The following is a 19,671-nucleotide window of genomic DNA, read 5'->3' as shown; positions in this document are numbered from 1 at the left end:
ACAAACAATTCCAATTTCTTTTTTTTTTTTGGTTTTGGGGGGGGGGGGGGGGGGGGGGTGTTGGTTTGAATTATACAAATTTACAAAGATTTATTACTTATCAACATTAATAGTAATATCTAGACATATATAGACCATAACAATTCATGTTATGAGTGTCAAATGATATTATTTTTTTAAATGTTTTAAATCCAGAGATCCATCATCATAATGCCAAATACATTATTAATATTTTATCAAGATGTCAAATACTATTTCTGTGCTGAAATTTGTTAATTTTTGATTATTCCATATAATTATCATACAATAATTTGTGGCATAAATTTTAAAATTTTCACCGCAAATTATAGAAGCTAGTTAAAAAATAATATTTAAATTTTTTCTGTAAAAAAGTCGATAGATATAAAAATTACATATGTTATAATTATATGAACATTTCAAATCAAAAAAATGCATGTAATTATTCCCCGATATCCTAACACCTATTTTCAGGGGCGAAGCCAGGATCTTAATCATGGAGGGACGAAATTTTTTTTTCAGAAAATCACAATAAAAAATGAAAAATATACAACATTCAATCTTAATATATATATATATATATATAAATTAACCAAATATAATAATAAAAAAGATAAAATTTTATTATAATATTTTAACTCAACTATATATCAGTTAATAAAAAATAAAAAAAAATTTAATCATTTATCAAAAATAACACATTAAATTGAAAATGACAAATTAATACAATAATTTTTTAAAAAAATCAATCTATAAGAACATTTAATTCTTAAAAAAAATACAATATTTAAGTTCTATATGTGTGTGTGTGTGTGTGTATATATATATATATAAACTAAACATAATTAGAAATAATAATAAAAAAATAGTTCACAAACATATATTATTCTCTTTTTAAAGGAAAAAAAAGCAAAAACATTAATATGTATATACAAGAAAAAAGATTAATTGTCTATATTGATTATAGATTGCACGGCATAAATAGGATAAAAAAATATATATATATATATAATCTATCTAGATTAGATTAAATTAATTGCATATTTTGATAAAATTAAAGTTAGTGGAAATTTAATTTTTTTACGAAAGTGATAACTTTATTTTGTTTGGATATTTATTGTAAGGTGGAAAAAATAGGTTCAGGAAATTAGATTCCTACCAATGTAGGAAAATATGTGGGAAAGTTGTTCCCACCTATATAGGTGTTCTTTTGAGAATCTCAGAGAAAATAATTAAATTTTTTTAAAAAATATATATATATTTACTTTTAATTTATTATACAATCTTAAACTTAATTATTTATAAATCACAACTTTTCTATTACTTACTAAACAAACCAAGAAAAAAAAATAATTATCAGAAAACTAAATCCCAAAAATCATTTTCTTTTTTAATTTTAAAACTTTCGAAACGAGGCCTAAGAGATAGTTACAAATTATTGAAGATAATATTTTATAATAATAAATTAATTTGGGTCAAAAAAAAACTAATTTGGTTTTAAGGAGGTCAGAGAAAAAAAAATCAATTTTCTAGCGGAACCATAAGGTAAATCACATATAATAAATATGTAAAAGATTTAAGAAAACAACATAATAATAATAATAATAATACTTTGGGCGGGGCATGGCCCCTAAGCCAAATCATGGCTACGCCCAAGCCTGTTTTTGAACTTTGAACCTGGGTGGGAAAGTTAGGGTTTTTTCGATAAATAGCCACCTTACAACTCCATTTTAGAAAAATAGTAAAATTTTTTTTTTTTAAAAAAAAACTAGCCACCTTGAAACAAAAATACCCTTGATAAAATTGAAAATTATGCAAAAGGTTTTTTTTTTACCCTTTCCTTTCTTCCTCTACACAGCCGTTCGTGGGGTTTCTCTAAGGTCACTCTTTGCATCTCATCGCCTCTCACTCTCATTTTTTTGTATTTTCTCATATCTCAAACTAAAATCAGGTAAAAATTTTATCTTTTTTCTTATTAGATGAAAGTAAGGAAATATGTGTTTTTTTTGTTTTTTCTCTTTCTCTTTTTTCTTGTAAGTTTTATTAGTTTATGGTTTTTTAAGCTTTTTATTTGATATGGGTATGCAAGAAATTAATTTATGAGATGTTATATGTGATTTTAAAGATACTTAGGTGGCATATGGTTTGAAAATGGAAGAAATTTTGTGTAAAACTAAAAAAATGCGAAAAACAGTAAAAACGGAGGAAATTTGGCGAAAAAGATGAACTTCTGCCAATTTCCTCCAGTTTGTCAGTTTTCGCAAAATTTCCGCCAATTTTCCGCTAATTTTTCGCTTTTCCGCCAATTTTCCGCTAGTTTTCCGCCAATTTTCCGTCAGTTTTCCGTCAATTTTTCACCATTTTTCTGCCAGTTCGTGGAAAATGGGGCTGCTTCTAAAGGAAAAGGGAAAATGGCGCTACTGGTGTGCTTCTAAAGGGAAAGGGAAAATGGCGCTGCTGGTGTGTTTCTAAAGAGAAAGGGAAAATGGCGCTGCTTCTAAAGGGAAAGGGAAAATGGCACTGCTGGTGTGCTTCTAAAGGGAAAGGGAAAATGGCGCTGCTTCTAAAGGAAAAGGGAAAATGGCGCTGCTTGTGTGCTTCTAAAGGGAAAGGGAAAATGGCGCTGCTGGTGTGTTTTTTGCTTGAAGTGAAAATGGCGCTGCTGGTGTGTTTCTAAAGGGAAAGGAAAAGCTTTGTTTTTATGGCCTAGTTCTGTTTCGAAAGGAAAAGGGAATGGAGGAAAAAAAAAAAAAAACCAAAAACAACAAATTAAAACAAAGTTGCATTTCGGTAGAGAAAATAGACCCAAAAAAAAAGTACAAAAGGGTATTTTGGTCCTGATGTACTAAAAGGTGGTTATTTTTTAAAAAAAAAATTTTTTGCTATTTTTCTAAAATGAGGTTGTAAATTTATTTTTCGAAAAAACCCGGAAAGTTATTCAATTTTGAGATTCCCTAATAGATCAATTTAAAATTTTTTTAAAAAATATAAAATTGATATTAATTTATTATATGGAACTACTTTTCATTACTAATGAAACATAACAAGATAAAAAGTAATTTTCAAAAAATTAGTTTCTGAAAAATTAAATTTTGGAAAACAAATTTCATTTTAAATGATAAATAAATTATAAAAAAAAAAAAAAGAGTGGATCTTTTTGAATAAGTTATCCTATTCCTCCTCAAGAGAAAACGTTGGCTAAGTTTATAAATAAACAATAATGAAACAAATGATAATATTTGATTGATTTTTTTTTAATCTTTTTAATTATTTATATTTAAGTTATATAAATATGTAAACTGATAATATAGTAACATGTGTTTGATAAATCATTTTAATAAATATTTTTATGCATTAACATTACTAATAAATAAATGCTACCCTACCCCCTCTTGATTTTATCTCCTCCACTGCAACATCACATTTGATCCTTTTCTGTTTTTGGTAAATCACTTTTGATCCTTTTCTTTCGCATATTCTTCATAAGAAGAAATAAATGCCAACCTACCTCATTGACTTCGTCTCCTTCACCATAACATCAGTTTTGATCCTTATGTTTTGCACATTCTTCACAAGAAGTGATCCTTTTCTTTTGCATATTCTTCGTAAGTAGAAGAAGAAGAAGAAGAATCTCTGATCAATTTTCTGCTCCAATTCAGCATCCTATTTATCATGGATGGTTCACTCATATCAATCATCCCCTTAGTGGCTGCCGTAACTATTATAATGTGTGCTATTTGCAAGGTGGCCTGGGACAAGAAGAAAAAGAAGAACCAAAATTTAACTTCCATTCCCATAACCACTAGGTCTGCTAGTACTCCTGGGACGACTAGCAACAAAGATGGTAACATGGCTATTTGGCAGGAACCATTGCTGCTATTGCCAGCACAAATGCTGTAGATGCCTCAGGAGGTGGAGGTGGAGGTGGCGGTGGCGATGGTGGTTGTGGTAGCAGTGGTGGTGGCGGAGGGGTTGTGGTTGCAGTACCTGAGGTGGAGGTGGAGGGGGCTTAGGTGTAGTCTCTGTTGGAAGGTGGTGGTGCATTTTAGCTGTATGTATGTCGGTCCCATTGTTCTATAGTTGTAGGGTCTTTCCAATTTCTTTTTTTCTTTTTTCTTTTTTTTTTTTTTTTTGGTGGTACATCTGGTAGTTTATAAAGCTCTTATCATGTTTAATAAGGAGTTTTATAGAACATTAATATATGTATTTTTTGCAATACTAAGCTTTATATATTATATAAGAACATTCTATGCATATAAATACCCCTTAAGCTTTATATATTATATAAGAACATTCTATGCATATAAATCTCTCTTTCTTATTTTTATTTTTAATTTTTTTAGATTCATATCATATTATAAATTAAACGCGATAATAACTTACTTAATTGGTACCACCAATGGTTACAAGAAGGAAATATGTACGGACAATATGTTTTGTTAACAAAATAATCAAAGCAACAATCAGATCCTCACTATCAAGCTTTCGTAGTCTTTATATCTTATTCAGAAATTTTATAAACTACCAAGTCTAGTCCAATGTAGATATTGTCTTCTCCATCAAAACTTTTAAAATACCTTCAATAGTGCTCTGTTTCCTCCCAGAAAAAGTCTGGGAATCGAGGAAATATTGAAAGAAGTAAAACACTTTATCTTAGTCTCTAAATTAAGAAGTCAAAATTTCAATGAAGCATAGATCACCAAAGTCATTATCTATGACAATGCAAATGTCTCATTTCCATGGTTATCAACCATAGTATTACTTTAATCTTCTCCCAGTCCACATGAGATTGATCTCCTGCAAGGAACAAATGAACCATGTCCTTCAATATAACCCAGCTACAACCCGGACTCTTCCTTAATCCTTTCGATTTCTTGGCCATTCTTACTTGGTCCCCATCTTGCTTTTTCCCCGAAAGAGAACATAAATTGGACAAGACAACATAAGGAGTTGGATTATCAGGCTCCAGTTCCATAAGTTTTTGAGCTGCAAGCTGTGCAAGATCAAGGCGTAAATGGGTTTTGCTGGCACCAAGAAGTGCTCCCCATACCCCAGGATGAGAATCAAATGGCATTGAATTGATCAATTCCATTGCTTTGTCAAGTAATCCAGCTCGGCCAAGTAGATCAACCATGCAAGCATAGTGATCAGGCCCTGGTTCTATGCTGTATAAAGGTTTCATCATTTTGAAATATTTCCATCCTTCTTCTACTAAACCAACATGGACACAGGCCGAAAGAACACCCAGAAAGGTGACTTCGTTTGGTCCACACCCTTCATTCTGCAATTTGCTAAATAAATTAAGTGCTTCTTCTCCAAGCCCATTTTGGGAAAACCCAGTAATCATTGAATTATAAGAAATGACATTGGGTGAATTAATCTTTGTGAATATCTGATAGGCATCAACTACATTTCCACACTTGGAATACATAGAAACTAAAGCATTTTGAATAGACAAATCAAACTCCAAACCCATCTTTAATACAAGAGCATGGATCTGGACTCCTTGGTTTAGAGTTGCCAAACCAGCTGAAGCACTGAGCATGCTGCTAAAGGTGAGAGGTTCAAGCCTGACTGCTCTCCGAAGCATCTGAATAAACCAACGAAAAGCCTTTTCATAATCCCCGTTGTTCACAAAACCTGAAACTAAAGCAGTCCAAGAAACACTATCCTTCTCCGGCATCATTTCAAACAAATGGATTGCTTTATCACTCAACCCTTGGTTAAAAAATCCTGAAATAACAGTTGTCCAGGAAACTACATTCTTTATAGGCATTCTGTGAAAGAGCTTAAAAGCTTCTTCAGTCTCATTACACTGAACATAACCTGCAATCAAGGAATTCCATGATACTACATCTCTCTTTCTCATCAAATGAAATATCTTACTAGCTGCATCAAGGTAACCAAACCGGCAATACATGGTGATGATAGAATTTCCTAAGAAGACATCAAAATCGAATCCCGTACGTGAAACCAGACCGTGCATCTGAATGCCTTCTTCATATCCAGCAAAACTACCACAAGCTTCAAACATTACACTGAATGTAGTGGAATTTATTTCCATTTTCTGTTCCCTTCTCATTTCCAGAAATAATTTAAAACCCTCTTCAAACTCCTCATTCTTCATATACCCATCAATCATCGATGTCCAAGTAACCACATTTCTACCTGGCATCCTATCAAACAAACATCTAGCATCAACAATCTTTCCCAGTTTGCAACACCCATCAACCATAGAACTCCAAGAAACCACATCTCTATCCAACATTCCATCAAAAACACGAAATGCCTCTCCCAATCTCCCGAGTTTCAAACACCCACTAATCAATGCATTCGAACAAACTGGATCTCGTAGCCTAACTGGCGTCTCGCTATACAACTTCTCAGCCTTGTCAAACATCCCCGCCTGTACAAAACCCGTAACCATAGCAGCATAAGAGACCGCATTACACTCGGGTATCCTCCTAAACAATTCAGCAGCTTCATCAATCATACAACTGTTCTTAATATAAGCCGAGATCATCGCATTATACGAAGCAGTGTTTCGTTGTGGCATTTTGTCGAACAAGTCCCGTGCTTTGACGATTTCGCCATTTTGAGCATAGGCAGTGAGCATGGCAGTCCAGGAGATGGTGTCCCTGTTGGGCATGCGGTTGAAGAGCGACTCGGCTTCTAAAATATTTCCATTTCTTCCATATTTTGTGATCTGGGAATTGCAGTAAACAAGCAATCTCCCCGAGCTCTGAGCTTTGGCCGATATGAGAGATGGGTGTGATAGTGTTTGAGTAGAGAAGCATGAAGAACGAATTATATAGCCTGAGCACTTCAAGTAGTAGAGCCGTACATAGAAAATCCCAGTCTTCGTCGTTGGTTTCACGGGCATGTTGGAAAATCCATAACGAGCATCACAAACTACAAAGTGATACAGAAGAAAATTATAGGAGGTTTACTTGCTATATTTTATTGATTTGGTATAAATATATTTTTATGTGCCTTTTTTTTTTTTTTGGCTGAATAATTATATACATACATATATATATATTGTACATTTTGAAATTATGGAAACAGTACCACATTTTTATTTTTATTACAATGTCTTAATTTCTGATTGTGAATTGAAAGTAAAAAAAAAATGTAAAATATCATTTACAATTTATTTTATTGTTCTTGTATGAAAGTGTGACCATATTTATAAGCGAAAATTTCAAAACATAGAAAGTACTCAAAGAAAAGAGAAGAAGATCATATTGCAATAAAATAAAATGTAATATGTTGTTTTTATAATTTTTATGCAAAGGCATATATATTATATAATGCAAAACCCAAAAAAAAAAAAGAAAAAAAAAGAGGTGTTTTATTGTATTATTTGTACATTTTTTTTATGTTGAAAGTATTATTTTACATTTTTACATACTGTTATGGTACAATTTTATTTCTAAAATCATTAAATAATATGAAATGAAGTCTTTTTTTTTTTTCTTTTGGTTTTTTTTTTTTTTTTTTTGGCAATAAAAATATGAAATCAGGAGTTATAATATGGGCCAATGATGTGGAGAATATACAGGTGGCAGACTTACATAGGCCAGACAAAGACCAAATAGCTTACCTTACGGCCCAATATCTTAGTGTGTCGGGCAGCCTTGGACACTCTGGCTTATTCATCCCGGGCTGAATTGTGGGTCAGGACCCGATCTTTTGTCTGTCCGCCAACCCAACATGGTTAACCATCCTTCCGACCCACATCTAGCCTGTATTTCAATAAGATTTCATTTGTTATTAAATGCAATATTTTATCATCAATAAATTAGTCAGAATCCGCTTCTATCATCTCAATTTGTAAAATAAATTGAACTAAAATTCCAAATTTTATTTACCAATATTTAGTGAGGTCAGATAATATTTTTTTTTTTTGGTTGCTTATTTGAATATATATATATATATATATATTATATCATATTTATTTTATTAAGAATGATACTTTAATAAATAAATATGCTAAGTCAAGGTTCCACTGCTTCCAATTCCAGGATATCCAGCTTAACAATTATTTTTCAAACTGGTATTTTTTTTTAATATATATATATATATATATATTCTTTGTTTATGCCCCTCTTCATAAAATCCTTAAGAAGTTTTTATTATATCAAATATACAACTAACTTCTTATCAAATTGTCAAGTAAAGTCATTTTACTTGATAAGTCATCACATTTATAATTGATTGATTGTGAATTGGATCAAGTTGATAGTTTGAACATGAACATTTGCTTTATCACTCTTTTGATCATTTTAAAAATTAAGATTTTAATATACATTAATGGTTTTTATCAAGCTATTCTAAGTTTCTAACCAACATAGTGAAAGAAAATAAAACTTATTCCAAACAATAACACATAGTAGTTTTCTATAGCTATGTGGAATCATCTAATTACTAAGTGGTGTTTTCTATATCACGCTTGAAGAGACAAAGTTATCCTCTTTTCCATATGGGTTGAGGAAAAAAAAAAAAATATATATATATATATATATAGATATATATGTATATAATTTTGTGTGGAAAATACTTACTAGTTAAAGTATGTTTACCTGTTTATAAAATCAAAAAAAAAAAAAAATATATATATATATATATATATATATATATATATATATATATAGCATACTCAATGTAAACGTTGAGTGGCATGCACTAAGATTAATTATGTGTTTTATTTAATTTTTTTTTTTATTGATGAATTAAAGGGATTAACAATTATAACATTATAAACTATATATAATGCCAGCCAGAGATGGAGCCGAAAGGAGTGAAGAGTTTGGGGCAATTTCACATGGAAGATGATTAATTAATGGCCATCCATTAATATTTGTCTATTTGAAAGGCAAAATTGAGATCTGAAAATCTGAATCCAAAACCCCACCAAATTCCAAATATGTTAGTGGGTGAAGGCATATATATCATGTGTGCATCAAACCAAACCCCCTGGTCCCTAGTAAATTGATTATTTACTTCTATCAAATATAATAATAATATTTTTATTATTAATAAAATTTGGGAGACAACTTGTATCGCACTCGTCTCTGTTATATAATATTTATAACCAAATCAGCATATCTTCTCTCATCCCCTGGCATCAACATGTGACTTTTAGATGCATATCTTCATGTAGCATATATTCAACTCCCACCTATCATATTCTTCATTTGCTAGTCGATTAATGAAAACACTAACTTAATAAAATTTTATCCTGCATTATTAGGAAAGCTTTTTGACTTGTCCATTTTATTTAATTAAAAATCATTTTTTCCAAGATTATCAGTTTTTATTATTATGATTGACTTAATATAAAAATGAGCAATGATATGCATATTGTACACTTATATATTCTACTTTATAATTTTGGTTGTATATATGTACTAAGGAATATATGAATATAAATATCTACATGATGGCTAGCTGTTGAAAAATTATTGATGCTCATAAATTAAAGTAAATGAGACCAATGCAACTAAATAAACAATGTCATCTTATATGGCGTATGTATCTATGCGTTGTAATTTTTGTGGCTCAAATTAAATTAAACTAATTTGTTGTTAACTAAAACTTTAGCTTATCACCATTAAAAAAAAAAAAAAAAAAGGGAAAAAGAAAAAGCATGCATCCACCATAAAAGTTCTGCTCCAAGTTTTATGTTAATATCATTGTTGTCTTGCAATTTTCTTTTTCTCCTTTTTTTTTTTTTTAAATAATGTCATCCTTAACTCAAATAAATTCTTAAATTAAGCTTAATATCTATCTATATATATATATATATATATATTTTAAATAATAAAATTTGATTACATAATTGAAGTAATAGAAAATTTTAAACAATAATAACTAAAATCCCTCTCTCAACAAAAAAATTATAACTTTATTGGGTGGTGTTTAAAAAATAATATAAACGAAAAGGGGACCCCCCCAAGTACATGTCCAACACAGCAGCTAAGACCCTTTGCTTGATTCCTACTGATGTTCATTAATTTGGTGAAAGATATTGTCTGCCGTATCTCCTTTTGGCCATATATTATTATTCCATGCCTTTCAAAGCTGGAAAATTCAGTCCACTCCCCCCCCAATATCTCGTCCAACAACATTTAGACAATGTGACATTTCTTTATTAATGCCTCCTTCAACTTTGAACACTCCAAGTGGTCCAATGTACTCATCAAATTAGTACGTGTACATGTATATAATTTAAATATCATATAAGTTATTTTTATTAATTATTTTAATGTTTTTGGAGCACATTGCGTCGGTCCCTTATTTGTGGCCAATTCACTAGTCTCTTTTGTTTGCATCTCTATTTAAAGACCTTTGAGATAGTCCTTGAGAAACATATCATTCAAAGGGTAATTTCTTTCTTTTCTTTTTTTTTTCGGCTCACTTGCTTTTTGCATTCTCTTAAAATCACTCTCTTTTCTCTCTTATTCTTCATCACTTTTATTCCAATGGCCTCTCTTCTTCTATCTGAAAGCTACACATGCAATATCAACGGTGATGATCACGGCTTGGAAGGATTCAAAGTCTCCGAAATCAACGGTGCCTTTCTAATGTCCTTCCTAGAAGAGTTACAAGACGAGGAGCGTGACGATGAAAGATTAAACAGTGTGATCCAATCTCTAGAGGCAGAGATCAATTCCTCCAGCAATAGTACCACTGGTACTACGATGGACGGTCATGATTCAAACATGGAGAGCAGCGACCGAGATTTCTCGGTGTCCATTGATGATCTTGAGATTACTGGAAGGGTTGATTTGGATGCAGTGCCTTGCTCACCAAGCGAGGACATGAATTGGTACATGGAGCCCTATGGAGATGAGATGCATAGCATAATGAATGGATATGGAGGAGTACTAGTGAATGATTATTCTCATGATGTTTACAACTATGGAGTTGCCCTAGATTTAGAAGAGCAAGGGTATAGCTCCTTGTGGCAAGAAACCACTTATATGATTCAGTGATGTATGAGTCATCGCCCCAATGTTCATTTTAAATATTAACCCCCCCCAAAAAAAAAAAAAAAAAAACTTACAATATAATGGAAAAATGCACCTTAATTTCTCATTTTATATAAATATTTCAATTACATATTTACTTAAGTCTCTGAATTTTATTTTGTTATTATCTCACAATCTAAGAACTTCATAAAAGTGCAATTAAAATCCAAAAATCCAAGATGACCCTTAGTATTTAGTTTTAACCATTTAGAGATGTTTTGTGTATATATATATATATATATATACATATATATGAAAAGAAAATTAGTTAGCATTATTATGAGAGACGACTTTCAACCTGCAGATTTTCAAGGTATGCAAACATGTGTAAAAGAAAAAAAACAAAAACAAGAACAATAAAAAGCTATGAATTATAGTTGTATTGTTTATGAAATTCAAGATTCCGTACCTAAGATACCAAAAAATAAGAAATAAAAACTTCATGAACTAAGGTGTAAAATTTAAAACATAGAATATCATGGAAGTATTTGGACTTGAAAGGGCGTGTACAGACACTTCTTTCTACTTGCTAATTGTTATGGTCTTCTATTTGATTTTGCCTTGAATATAAAACCAATAGATTATTAATTCATTAATATCTATTTATTCTGTCTCTCTGTTTAGTTAGTAATTTAATTATACATCAATGCAATTGGACATTAAAACCCGTTGCAGTAATGTGACAGCCCAAACCATCCGCATGCAATACGATATTGTCCTTTTTGGGTCTGAGGAATCCTTTTACAACCTAGTCCTCAAGGTTTTAAAAGGTCTCGCAAGGGAAAGGTATCCACACTCACTTATATGGAGTGTTTTTTTCCCTTTGTAACCGATGTGGAACTTCACAATCCCCCCCAACTTATATGGAGTGTTTTGTTCCACATCCACTTATATGGAGTATTTTGTAACAGTCCAGTACCACCCGCATCAAGATATTGTCCTCTTTGGCCCAATCAAGATATTGTTCGCTTTGGGATATTCCAGGCCGTAGCCTCCCCTTACGGTTTTACTTTCCCTCCCAGGAACGCGTCTTAAAGGGAGAGGTATTCATAGCCTTATAAAGACAGCTTCGTGCCTCTCTCCAACCGATGTGGGATGTTACAATCCTTCCCCCTCCGGGTCCGGCTCTGATACCACTGTAACAATCCAGTACTACCCGCATCAAAATATTGTCCTCTTTGCCCCAATCAAGATATTGTCCGCTTTGGGGTATTCCAGGCCATGGCCCCCCTCACGGTTTTACTTTCCCTCCCAGGAACGCGTCTTGAAGGGAGAGATATTCACAGCCTTATAAAGACCGCTTCGTGCCCCTCTCCAACCGATGTGGGATGTTACAATTTTGTTTTCCTTTCCAACCGATGTGGAACTTCACAATCTTCCTCCCCCCCCCCCCCCTCCCCCCCACGCCCAAACTTATATGGAGTGTTTTGTTCCACACCCACTTATATAGAGTGTTTTGTTTTCCTTTCCAACCGATGTGAAACTTCATAATCCTCCCCCCCCCCCCCCAACTTATATGGAGTGTTTTGTTCCTTTTTCCAACCGATGTAGGACTTCACAATCCTCCCCTTAGACGTTACAACCCGTTGCAGTAATGTGACAACCCAGACCACCCGCATATGATATTGTCCTTTTTTGGTCTGAGGAATCCTTTTACAACCCATAGCCGTGTTTTGTTCCACACCCACTTATATGGAGTGTTTTATTCCCTTTCCAACCGATGTGAAACTTCACAATCCTCCTCCTCCCCCCCTCAACTTATATGGAGTGTTTTGTTCCCATTTCCAACCGATGTGGGACTTCACAATCCTCCCCTTAGACGTTACAATCCGTTGCAGTAATGTGACAGCCCAGACCACCCACATGCGATATTGTCCTTTTTTAGTCTGAGGAATCCTTTTACAACCCATAGCCCAGACCATTCGCATGCGATATTATCCTTTTTGGGTTTGGACAATCCTTTTACAACCCAGCCCTCAAGGTTTTAAAAGGCCTCCCAAGGGAAAAGTATCCACACCCACTTATATGGAGTGTTTTGTTCCCCTTTCCAACCAATGTGGAACTTCACAATCCCCCCCCCCCCCCCAACACTTATATGGAGTGTTTTGTTCCCCTTTCCAACCGATGTGGGACTTCATAATCCTCCCTCCTTGGGGTCTAGCGTCCTTGCTGGCACACCAATCTGGGTCTGGCTCTGATACCATCTGTGATGGCCTAGACCATCCGCATGCGATATTGTTATCTTTGGATCTGGGGAATCCTCTTACAATTCAACCCTTAAGATTTTAAAAGGCCTCGCAAGGGAAATGTATCTACACCCACTTATATAGAGCATTTCGTTCCCCTTTCCAACCGATGTGGAACTTCACAAGTAATATCCTTCTAACATCTTTTATTTTCCTTTCTTAATAATTCTAAGCACTCAAATATATTTTTTTTCCTCCTAAATTTTTTTTTTTCGCTTTCTCCTCCGTCCATTTTTTATTTCCCAAGTTTTTATAAACTCCAAAACATAGCCTAATTAAATAAATATGAGAGAAAAAAAAAAAAAACAAAAGAAGAAATGTATATATGTTTGTGGTTATGTGTTAAATGCTAAGATGTCGTAATTAATAATTTATAATTTAAAATTTAAAATTTAGTCGGGCAAATAATAACCTTTAGGTAGATTAATTTCCATAAAGTGGATATCAAAATCTTATCATCATTTGCTCATTTCCAATTTAATTTCTTTACGAGGGAGAGTCAAATGAGGGCGGTGAAAGTAAAATTATTGGAAAACCCTATTTATTTATTATTTTTTATCTTGAAATTTGGTATACTCAATATCATGGGAAAGTTCGTATCCCATTCTTCCCACCTTCCAGATTCTTTGTATCATATCCTAATTCATATGTACATGCCAGATGCATATGAATCCATGTTATAACCAATAATGTAGCTTCTATTGTTTTCTGACATCAATAGCACTTCACTATGCAAAAAGATCAAAAATCAACTTAAAAATTTCATTTCTTTTATTATTATTATATTAATTAAATTGAAATCTCTTGTTTAGATGAACAAGCAACATCCACCGACGGCAAACACATTATCAAACACATGGTTGTACAGAGAGAGCCAACCAGAGCAAAGGACATGGTAAGAGTAGTCAGTAGACTGATTATCCTCTTTGGCTTTGTTGTTTTCTGAATGTTCACTCTTATGGAAGACAATATTGTCTGCTTTGCTTTATCTATGTTCTACTCCTACCCATCTTTTTTGGATCTTGTAATATACAATATTATTTTATATATCTTCCTGCTTGGTCCAACGGGTCCATACATTATTTTTTTTTTTTTTTTTAATACATGTCCAACGGGTCCTTACATGTGCTTATATTATTAAAAACAAACAATAATACATGATATTATTATGCATGCTTATCTGTATACATAATTGTCCAAGTTCCTCGTGCACATGTGCACATGATTGGCATACGTGGTCCATATTCAAAAATTGATCATATCAATCAATATTCATGCTCTATATAAACCCTAACCAGTCCATCTGGCTAGCTCATCTCTAATTCCTTTCTATATTCTTCTACAAGTTAGTATACTTTTTGCTTTCTTTGCCATCTTTAACAAAATCTCTTCCTTATTTCTAAAAATGGCTTCCTCAATAGATGAATTAAGCTGGTCATGCATTATGGAAGATGATGATCATGATAATCAACTGGGATCAGGAATGGAAATGTTGGAAATGGTCAATGCACTTAGAGCATCTTTGTTTGAAGATTCACAAGCAGGAGTAGAAGATTGCTCTGACAATGAAAGGCTAAGAAGCTTAATCCAATCTCTTGAAGCAGAGATTAATAAACCACTTGAGCATGAGCCTGCTGGATCAAGTTTTATGGATGTTGAATTGCAGATGGATCATGATCAAAGTCATAATGATGATGATCATGAAACTTGCAGTAGTGTGGGATCCTTAATGTGGGGTCAGGATTGCTGTACACTGCCACTTGATCATTGTGATATTGTTGATCATGATCTTGTGGCGTCCTCACCAACTGATGATGAAATGAATAATTGGTGGGTGGAGCCCATTGGGGATGGATTTATCCATGGAGTTGCCTTGAGAGGATCTGATTTCTGGGAAGAAGCAATGTATGATTTAGAGATGCACCAGTAAAATAATGCAAATTTTTTTTTTTTAATTACACATAATTCACTATTTGTATATACATTAAATTAATCAATTTAAAATTTCTAAGTAGTTATTATTATTATTTTTCATTCATTAAGGATGGATAATAGCATCTAGGGAGTTGTGCTTGATCCTATTTCTTATAAATATGATCTGAATTATTTTGCTCAAATTTCTCATACCGAAAGACTACTAATATTCAATGGAACATCATCCTGAATCTATTTTACGGCTCAAATCCATATAATGGTTCCAGGTATCTATTTTTACAAACTCCAAATTTAGGTGTCTGTGCATGTTTATATATAAAAGTATAATATTTATTTTGGTGAAAATGTAAAAGTAGAATATTGTAAATTAATTAACTATATAAACGTTCGTTTAATAAAACTATTATGTGCAAAATATGCATTTTTTTCCCAATTTGGATTTTAAATATTACATATTAGGCAAAGTTAAGCTGTTTCTAAATGTATCTCAATACATTGTTTATGCAAAATATTGTATATTATATAAAAGTCAGAGGCTGTCAAATTTAAAGAGGGGGGGGGGGGGTGGGGGTTGGGGGGTGGGGGAAATGGGTATACACAGATGCTGTTGTGTATTTAGAAATTGTTGTTGAATAAAACAGAACCATGCGATCCACTTTAGCCAAACTCAAGTTTAAAGCCAGCACAAGCCAGTCCAAGTCCCAAAACGTAGTATGGGCTTGGATTGGTTGCTAACCTTGGAGGACTGGGTTTGGTGTAAACTTACTGATCAAAAGAGAAAAAAAAAAAGGATCCAGATCCATATATAGCTTCAGAAACTCGAATAGAATGTGGCCGCAAGACTTGGTGGATATACCACTGCCTTATTTTTATTTTTTTTTTATTTTTTTTTTATTTTTTGGGGGGAAAATTTCATACATTTGCCACAAGTTTGGTTAAACATCGTTCACCCTCCAAGTTTTACAAACTTAATCACTTATCCCTCTAGGTGTTAACATCTTAAAAAATTTCCTATTTTGAATGTAAGAGTCTGTTTTGGAAAATTTCATACACCTTCTTCAGATTTAGTAAAACATCATTCACTCCCCAAGGTTTGAAAATGCATCACTTACACTTTAGGTGTTAGAACATGTTAAAAATTTCCTATTTTGATCGGTTTGAATTGTAATAATCTATTTTACCCTCATTTTGATTAAAATAATTATCAATTTAATATTTTGTACTTTTATTATTGTGTGCCACAAATTATGAATGTATTACCTTACATAAAAAATACAAGTTCCACCAATGTAGAAAATTCTAATATTCTTAGTTATATTGTTAATTATGAATATGAATGAAGTAACATATATAAAATATTCACTCGAAAAAATGCAAAGCAATTTAAACTTCAATATTTTGTTTCATAGAACAAAATTACACTTCAAATATTAATGTGATCCAATAATTTTTTTTACAGTTTTTATATCAAATATAAATAAATTTACCAAATTGACCTTTAACTGTGAAATTTAATGAAATAAATTAATTGTTGGGGGAGGATGATGATTTTAGAAATCTCAAGAGGTAAATAAAATTTTATCAAACTTGAAAGGGGTCGATGATATTTTTTCCCCTTTTTTTTAACATTGGTGGTGAAGAATTCATATTAGGGTTATTGTTCAAAAAAATAACTGAAACTATCTGCAAAGAGGCATCCTACCAAATATTTGTGAAAGCAAATAGTTTTATGCATTATCATTATGTTATGTGTATATATAAATATGTATAGCTTTTCTATTTCCAAAAAAATTGTGTGTGCAGGAAAACGTTCACCATGAACAATTCTGGAAAAAAATTTATTGGATAAGAGAATGATTAAATGCATATAAGAATATGTAGAATGAGCGTGTAGATAGGAATTTGTTTTCAACATAATGTGGGAATGTGTTGTTGGTCAAATGATGAGGATGTACCTAAATTAATGATTTAACACTAAAATTCTAATTGAACAGTTGAAACTATGTCCCAATAGAACAAAACTATATATAGAATCACTTTATCGTATCCTATTAGGATATTTTGATAGATTGTTAATTTTTAAATTGTTTTAAAAATTAAGATTTAAAAATGTTTTTGAATTTATATAAGGTTATTAAAATACTAAAATCCTAGGAGAATAACGTGAACTGTATTAATATCCATATAAACCTCAAATGCATACTCAATTTTAATCTTTAGAGAAATTTAAAAATAAATATATCTTTTAATTTTAACCATTAAAAAAATTTAATGGCTGATAAAAAAATTTCTTCATGATGATCTTAATGTGAAAATTGTTACCATATATATATATATATTTTAAATTTGAACTTGAGAATCATTGTCCAACAGTATTATCCTCAGTAAAACAAACTACTCCTTAAAGTAATATAAAAATTTATAAATTAAGCAAAATTGATGAGAAAGTTGCAATCTACGGACCACTTCTCTAGTTGTTTAATATTGGCTAAATTTTAGCCAAAATTTTGCTCAAAAGTAAAATATATAAGGCTCGGGGTTCTTGAAGAGTGTTGATCATGCCTTTACGGACTGAAAGGCAATAAAAATCGTTTATCACGTAAAATAATAATAATAATAATAATAATAATAATAAATAAATAAATAAAAATTTTAAAAAATGTCAGGGCTTAATTCTTAACCATTATTTTTTATTTTATTTTTTTGGCTGAAGGCTTAATTATTAATCATTGTTAATTACTTAGACACATCAGGATATATGCACGATATATAATTAATCTGTCCTAGATTCTAATAAACTATTCATGAAAATGATTTTGGATTGGAATATATTTATTTGGTGTTAGATAAGAACTTTTAGGACAAAAGAAAGAAGAAAAAAGAAAAGAAGTTGATAAAGCTAAAGCGCGATGTACTTTTACCCCATGTATTGTATATATTATATCATGAAGCGGAATTTTATATGGAATCAAAAAATTAAAACACAAAAGTTTAAGTTTATGAACATTATAAAAATATTATAATTTTCAAACTCATGTAATATCGGCCATAAATTATAATGAAACAAAAAACAATTTTTTTTTTAAAGAAAAAAACTGTAAGTAATTCGTAGCCATAAACATATATAAAAAAAAAATGTAAGATTTTAGTTGAACATCTTTTTCTTTTACTTTTGTGATTTTTTATTCATAAAGAAGCATTTCATTTGGTTGAAGGAATTCATCAAACGTCATGCTATATGTAGTGGAACGCTTTCCCAAACGATCATGGACAAAAAAATAGTTGGATTAAATAATGACTATATATATCAATTTTGATTTGTTGAAATATAGTTATACCTCATATTAAATATCTAATAATATAATAAACGTTAAAAATTACTATTTAATTAAAATTTTTATATTTAATTATTAATTAATATATCACGTTCAATATTTGACATGTCAATAAATTTTAATTCTACATTGGGAATGCATATATACTGCAAATAAGAGATTTGAACTTCAAAATCATGGTCTAGTTCCTGGTAATGCTATCCTCAATAAGTACAACTTCTCCTTAAATTAATATGAACGTTTAGAAATTATGCACAACTGATGAGAAAGTGCTACCGACGGACAGCTTCTCTAGTTTGTTAGGTTAAACAATAAATACATAAGAGGCAAACAAAAAAATATTATAGTGTTAAATTCATACTTTTATGGACTAAAAAGCAAGAAAAAATGTTTATTAGGTAAAAAAAAAAAAAAAGTCTAAGGCTTAATTCTTGATCATTGTTATATACTTATTTCTTTTTTTTATTTAAAAAAAAAAGAAGAAGAAATGAGACACATCAAAAGATGTATGCATGATACATAATTAATATGTCTTGGATTCTAATTAAAGTACCGCACGAAGTCTTTTTTCAGTGAAAAAAAAAAACCAAAAAAAAAAGGGGTGGGGGGCAAGAAGTTGTTAACTATTCATGGAAATTATTTTTTAGTGGAATTTATTAATTTGGTATTAAGTAATAACTTTTAGGACAAAAGAAAGAAGAAAAAAGAAAAGAAATTGAAGTCACAGGGAAACGTATTTTTACCCCATGAATTAATTGTCTATATTATATTATATATTATTATGAAGCAGGATTTTCAATGGATCAGCGAAATTGAATTTAAAAATTAATAAATATATCGGCCAAAAAATAATAATGAAACAAAAAAAGGAAAAAAAAAATAATAATAATTCGTAGCCATAAACATATACATAAAATAAATGTGTTGGTTTTAGTTCATCTTTTTCTTTTACCTTGTGATATTTTGTTCTCAAAGACGCATTTCATTTGGTGGAAGGAATTCGTTGTGCCCAATCTTCTATTATATTCTTAGTCACGAAGAAATTTGCCAAACACCCAAAAAGAGAAACTACGAAATTAGCAATTTCCTGGAAAGTTTAGC

At 31.3% G+C, this 19,671-nt stretch overlaps 2 protein-coding genes across 2 annotated transcripts; one reads left to right on the top strand and one right to left on the bottom strand.

The window, feature by feature from the left end:
• Nucleotides 1-4,489: 4,489 nt before the first annotated feature.
• Nucleotides 4,490-7,031, bottom strand: LOC107432735 (pentatricopeptide repeat-containing protein At1g53600, mitochondrial). Its single transcript, XM_016043917.4, has one exon. It carries the CDS (start codon nt 6,899-6,901, stop codon nt 4,727-4,729), a length of 2,175 nt encoding a protein of 724 aa, XP_015899403.1. The 5' UTR covers nt 6,902-7,031; the 3' UTR covers nt 4,490-4,726.
• Nucleotides 7,032-10,379: 3,348 nt separating this feature from the next.
• LOC107432732 (uncharacterized) lies at nt 10,380-11,160 on the top strand. Its single transcript, XM_016043914.4, has one exon. It carries the CDS (start codon nt 10,506-10,508, stop codon nt 11,016-11,018), a length of 513 nt encoding a protein of 170 aa, XP_015899400.2. The 5' UTR covers nt 10,380-10,505; the 3' UTR covers nt 11,019-11,160.
• The last annotated feature ends 8,511 nt before the right edge of the window (nt 11,161-19,671 follow it).

This window comes from Ziziphus jujuba, chromosome 11, assembly GCF_031755915.1.
Source record: "Ziziphus jujuba cultivar Dongzao chromosome 11, ASM3175591v1".
Lineage (NCBI taxonomy): Eukaryota > Viridiplantae > Streptophyta > Magnoliopsida > Rosales > Rhamnaceae > Ziziphus > Ziziphus jujuba.
The sequence above is the reverse complement of the archived record's forward strand: the minus strand, read 5'-3'. Positions and strand labels throughout refer to the sequence as shown.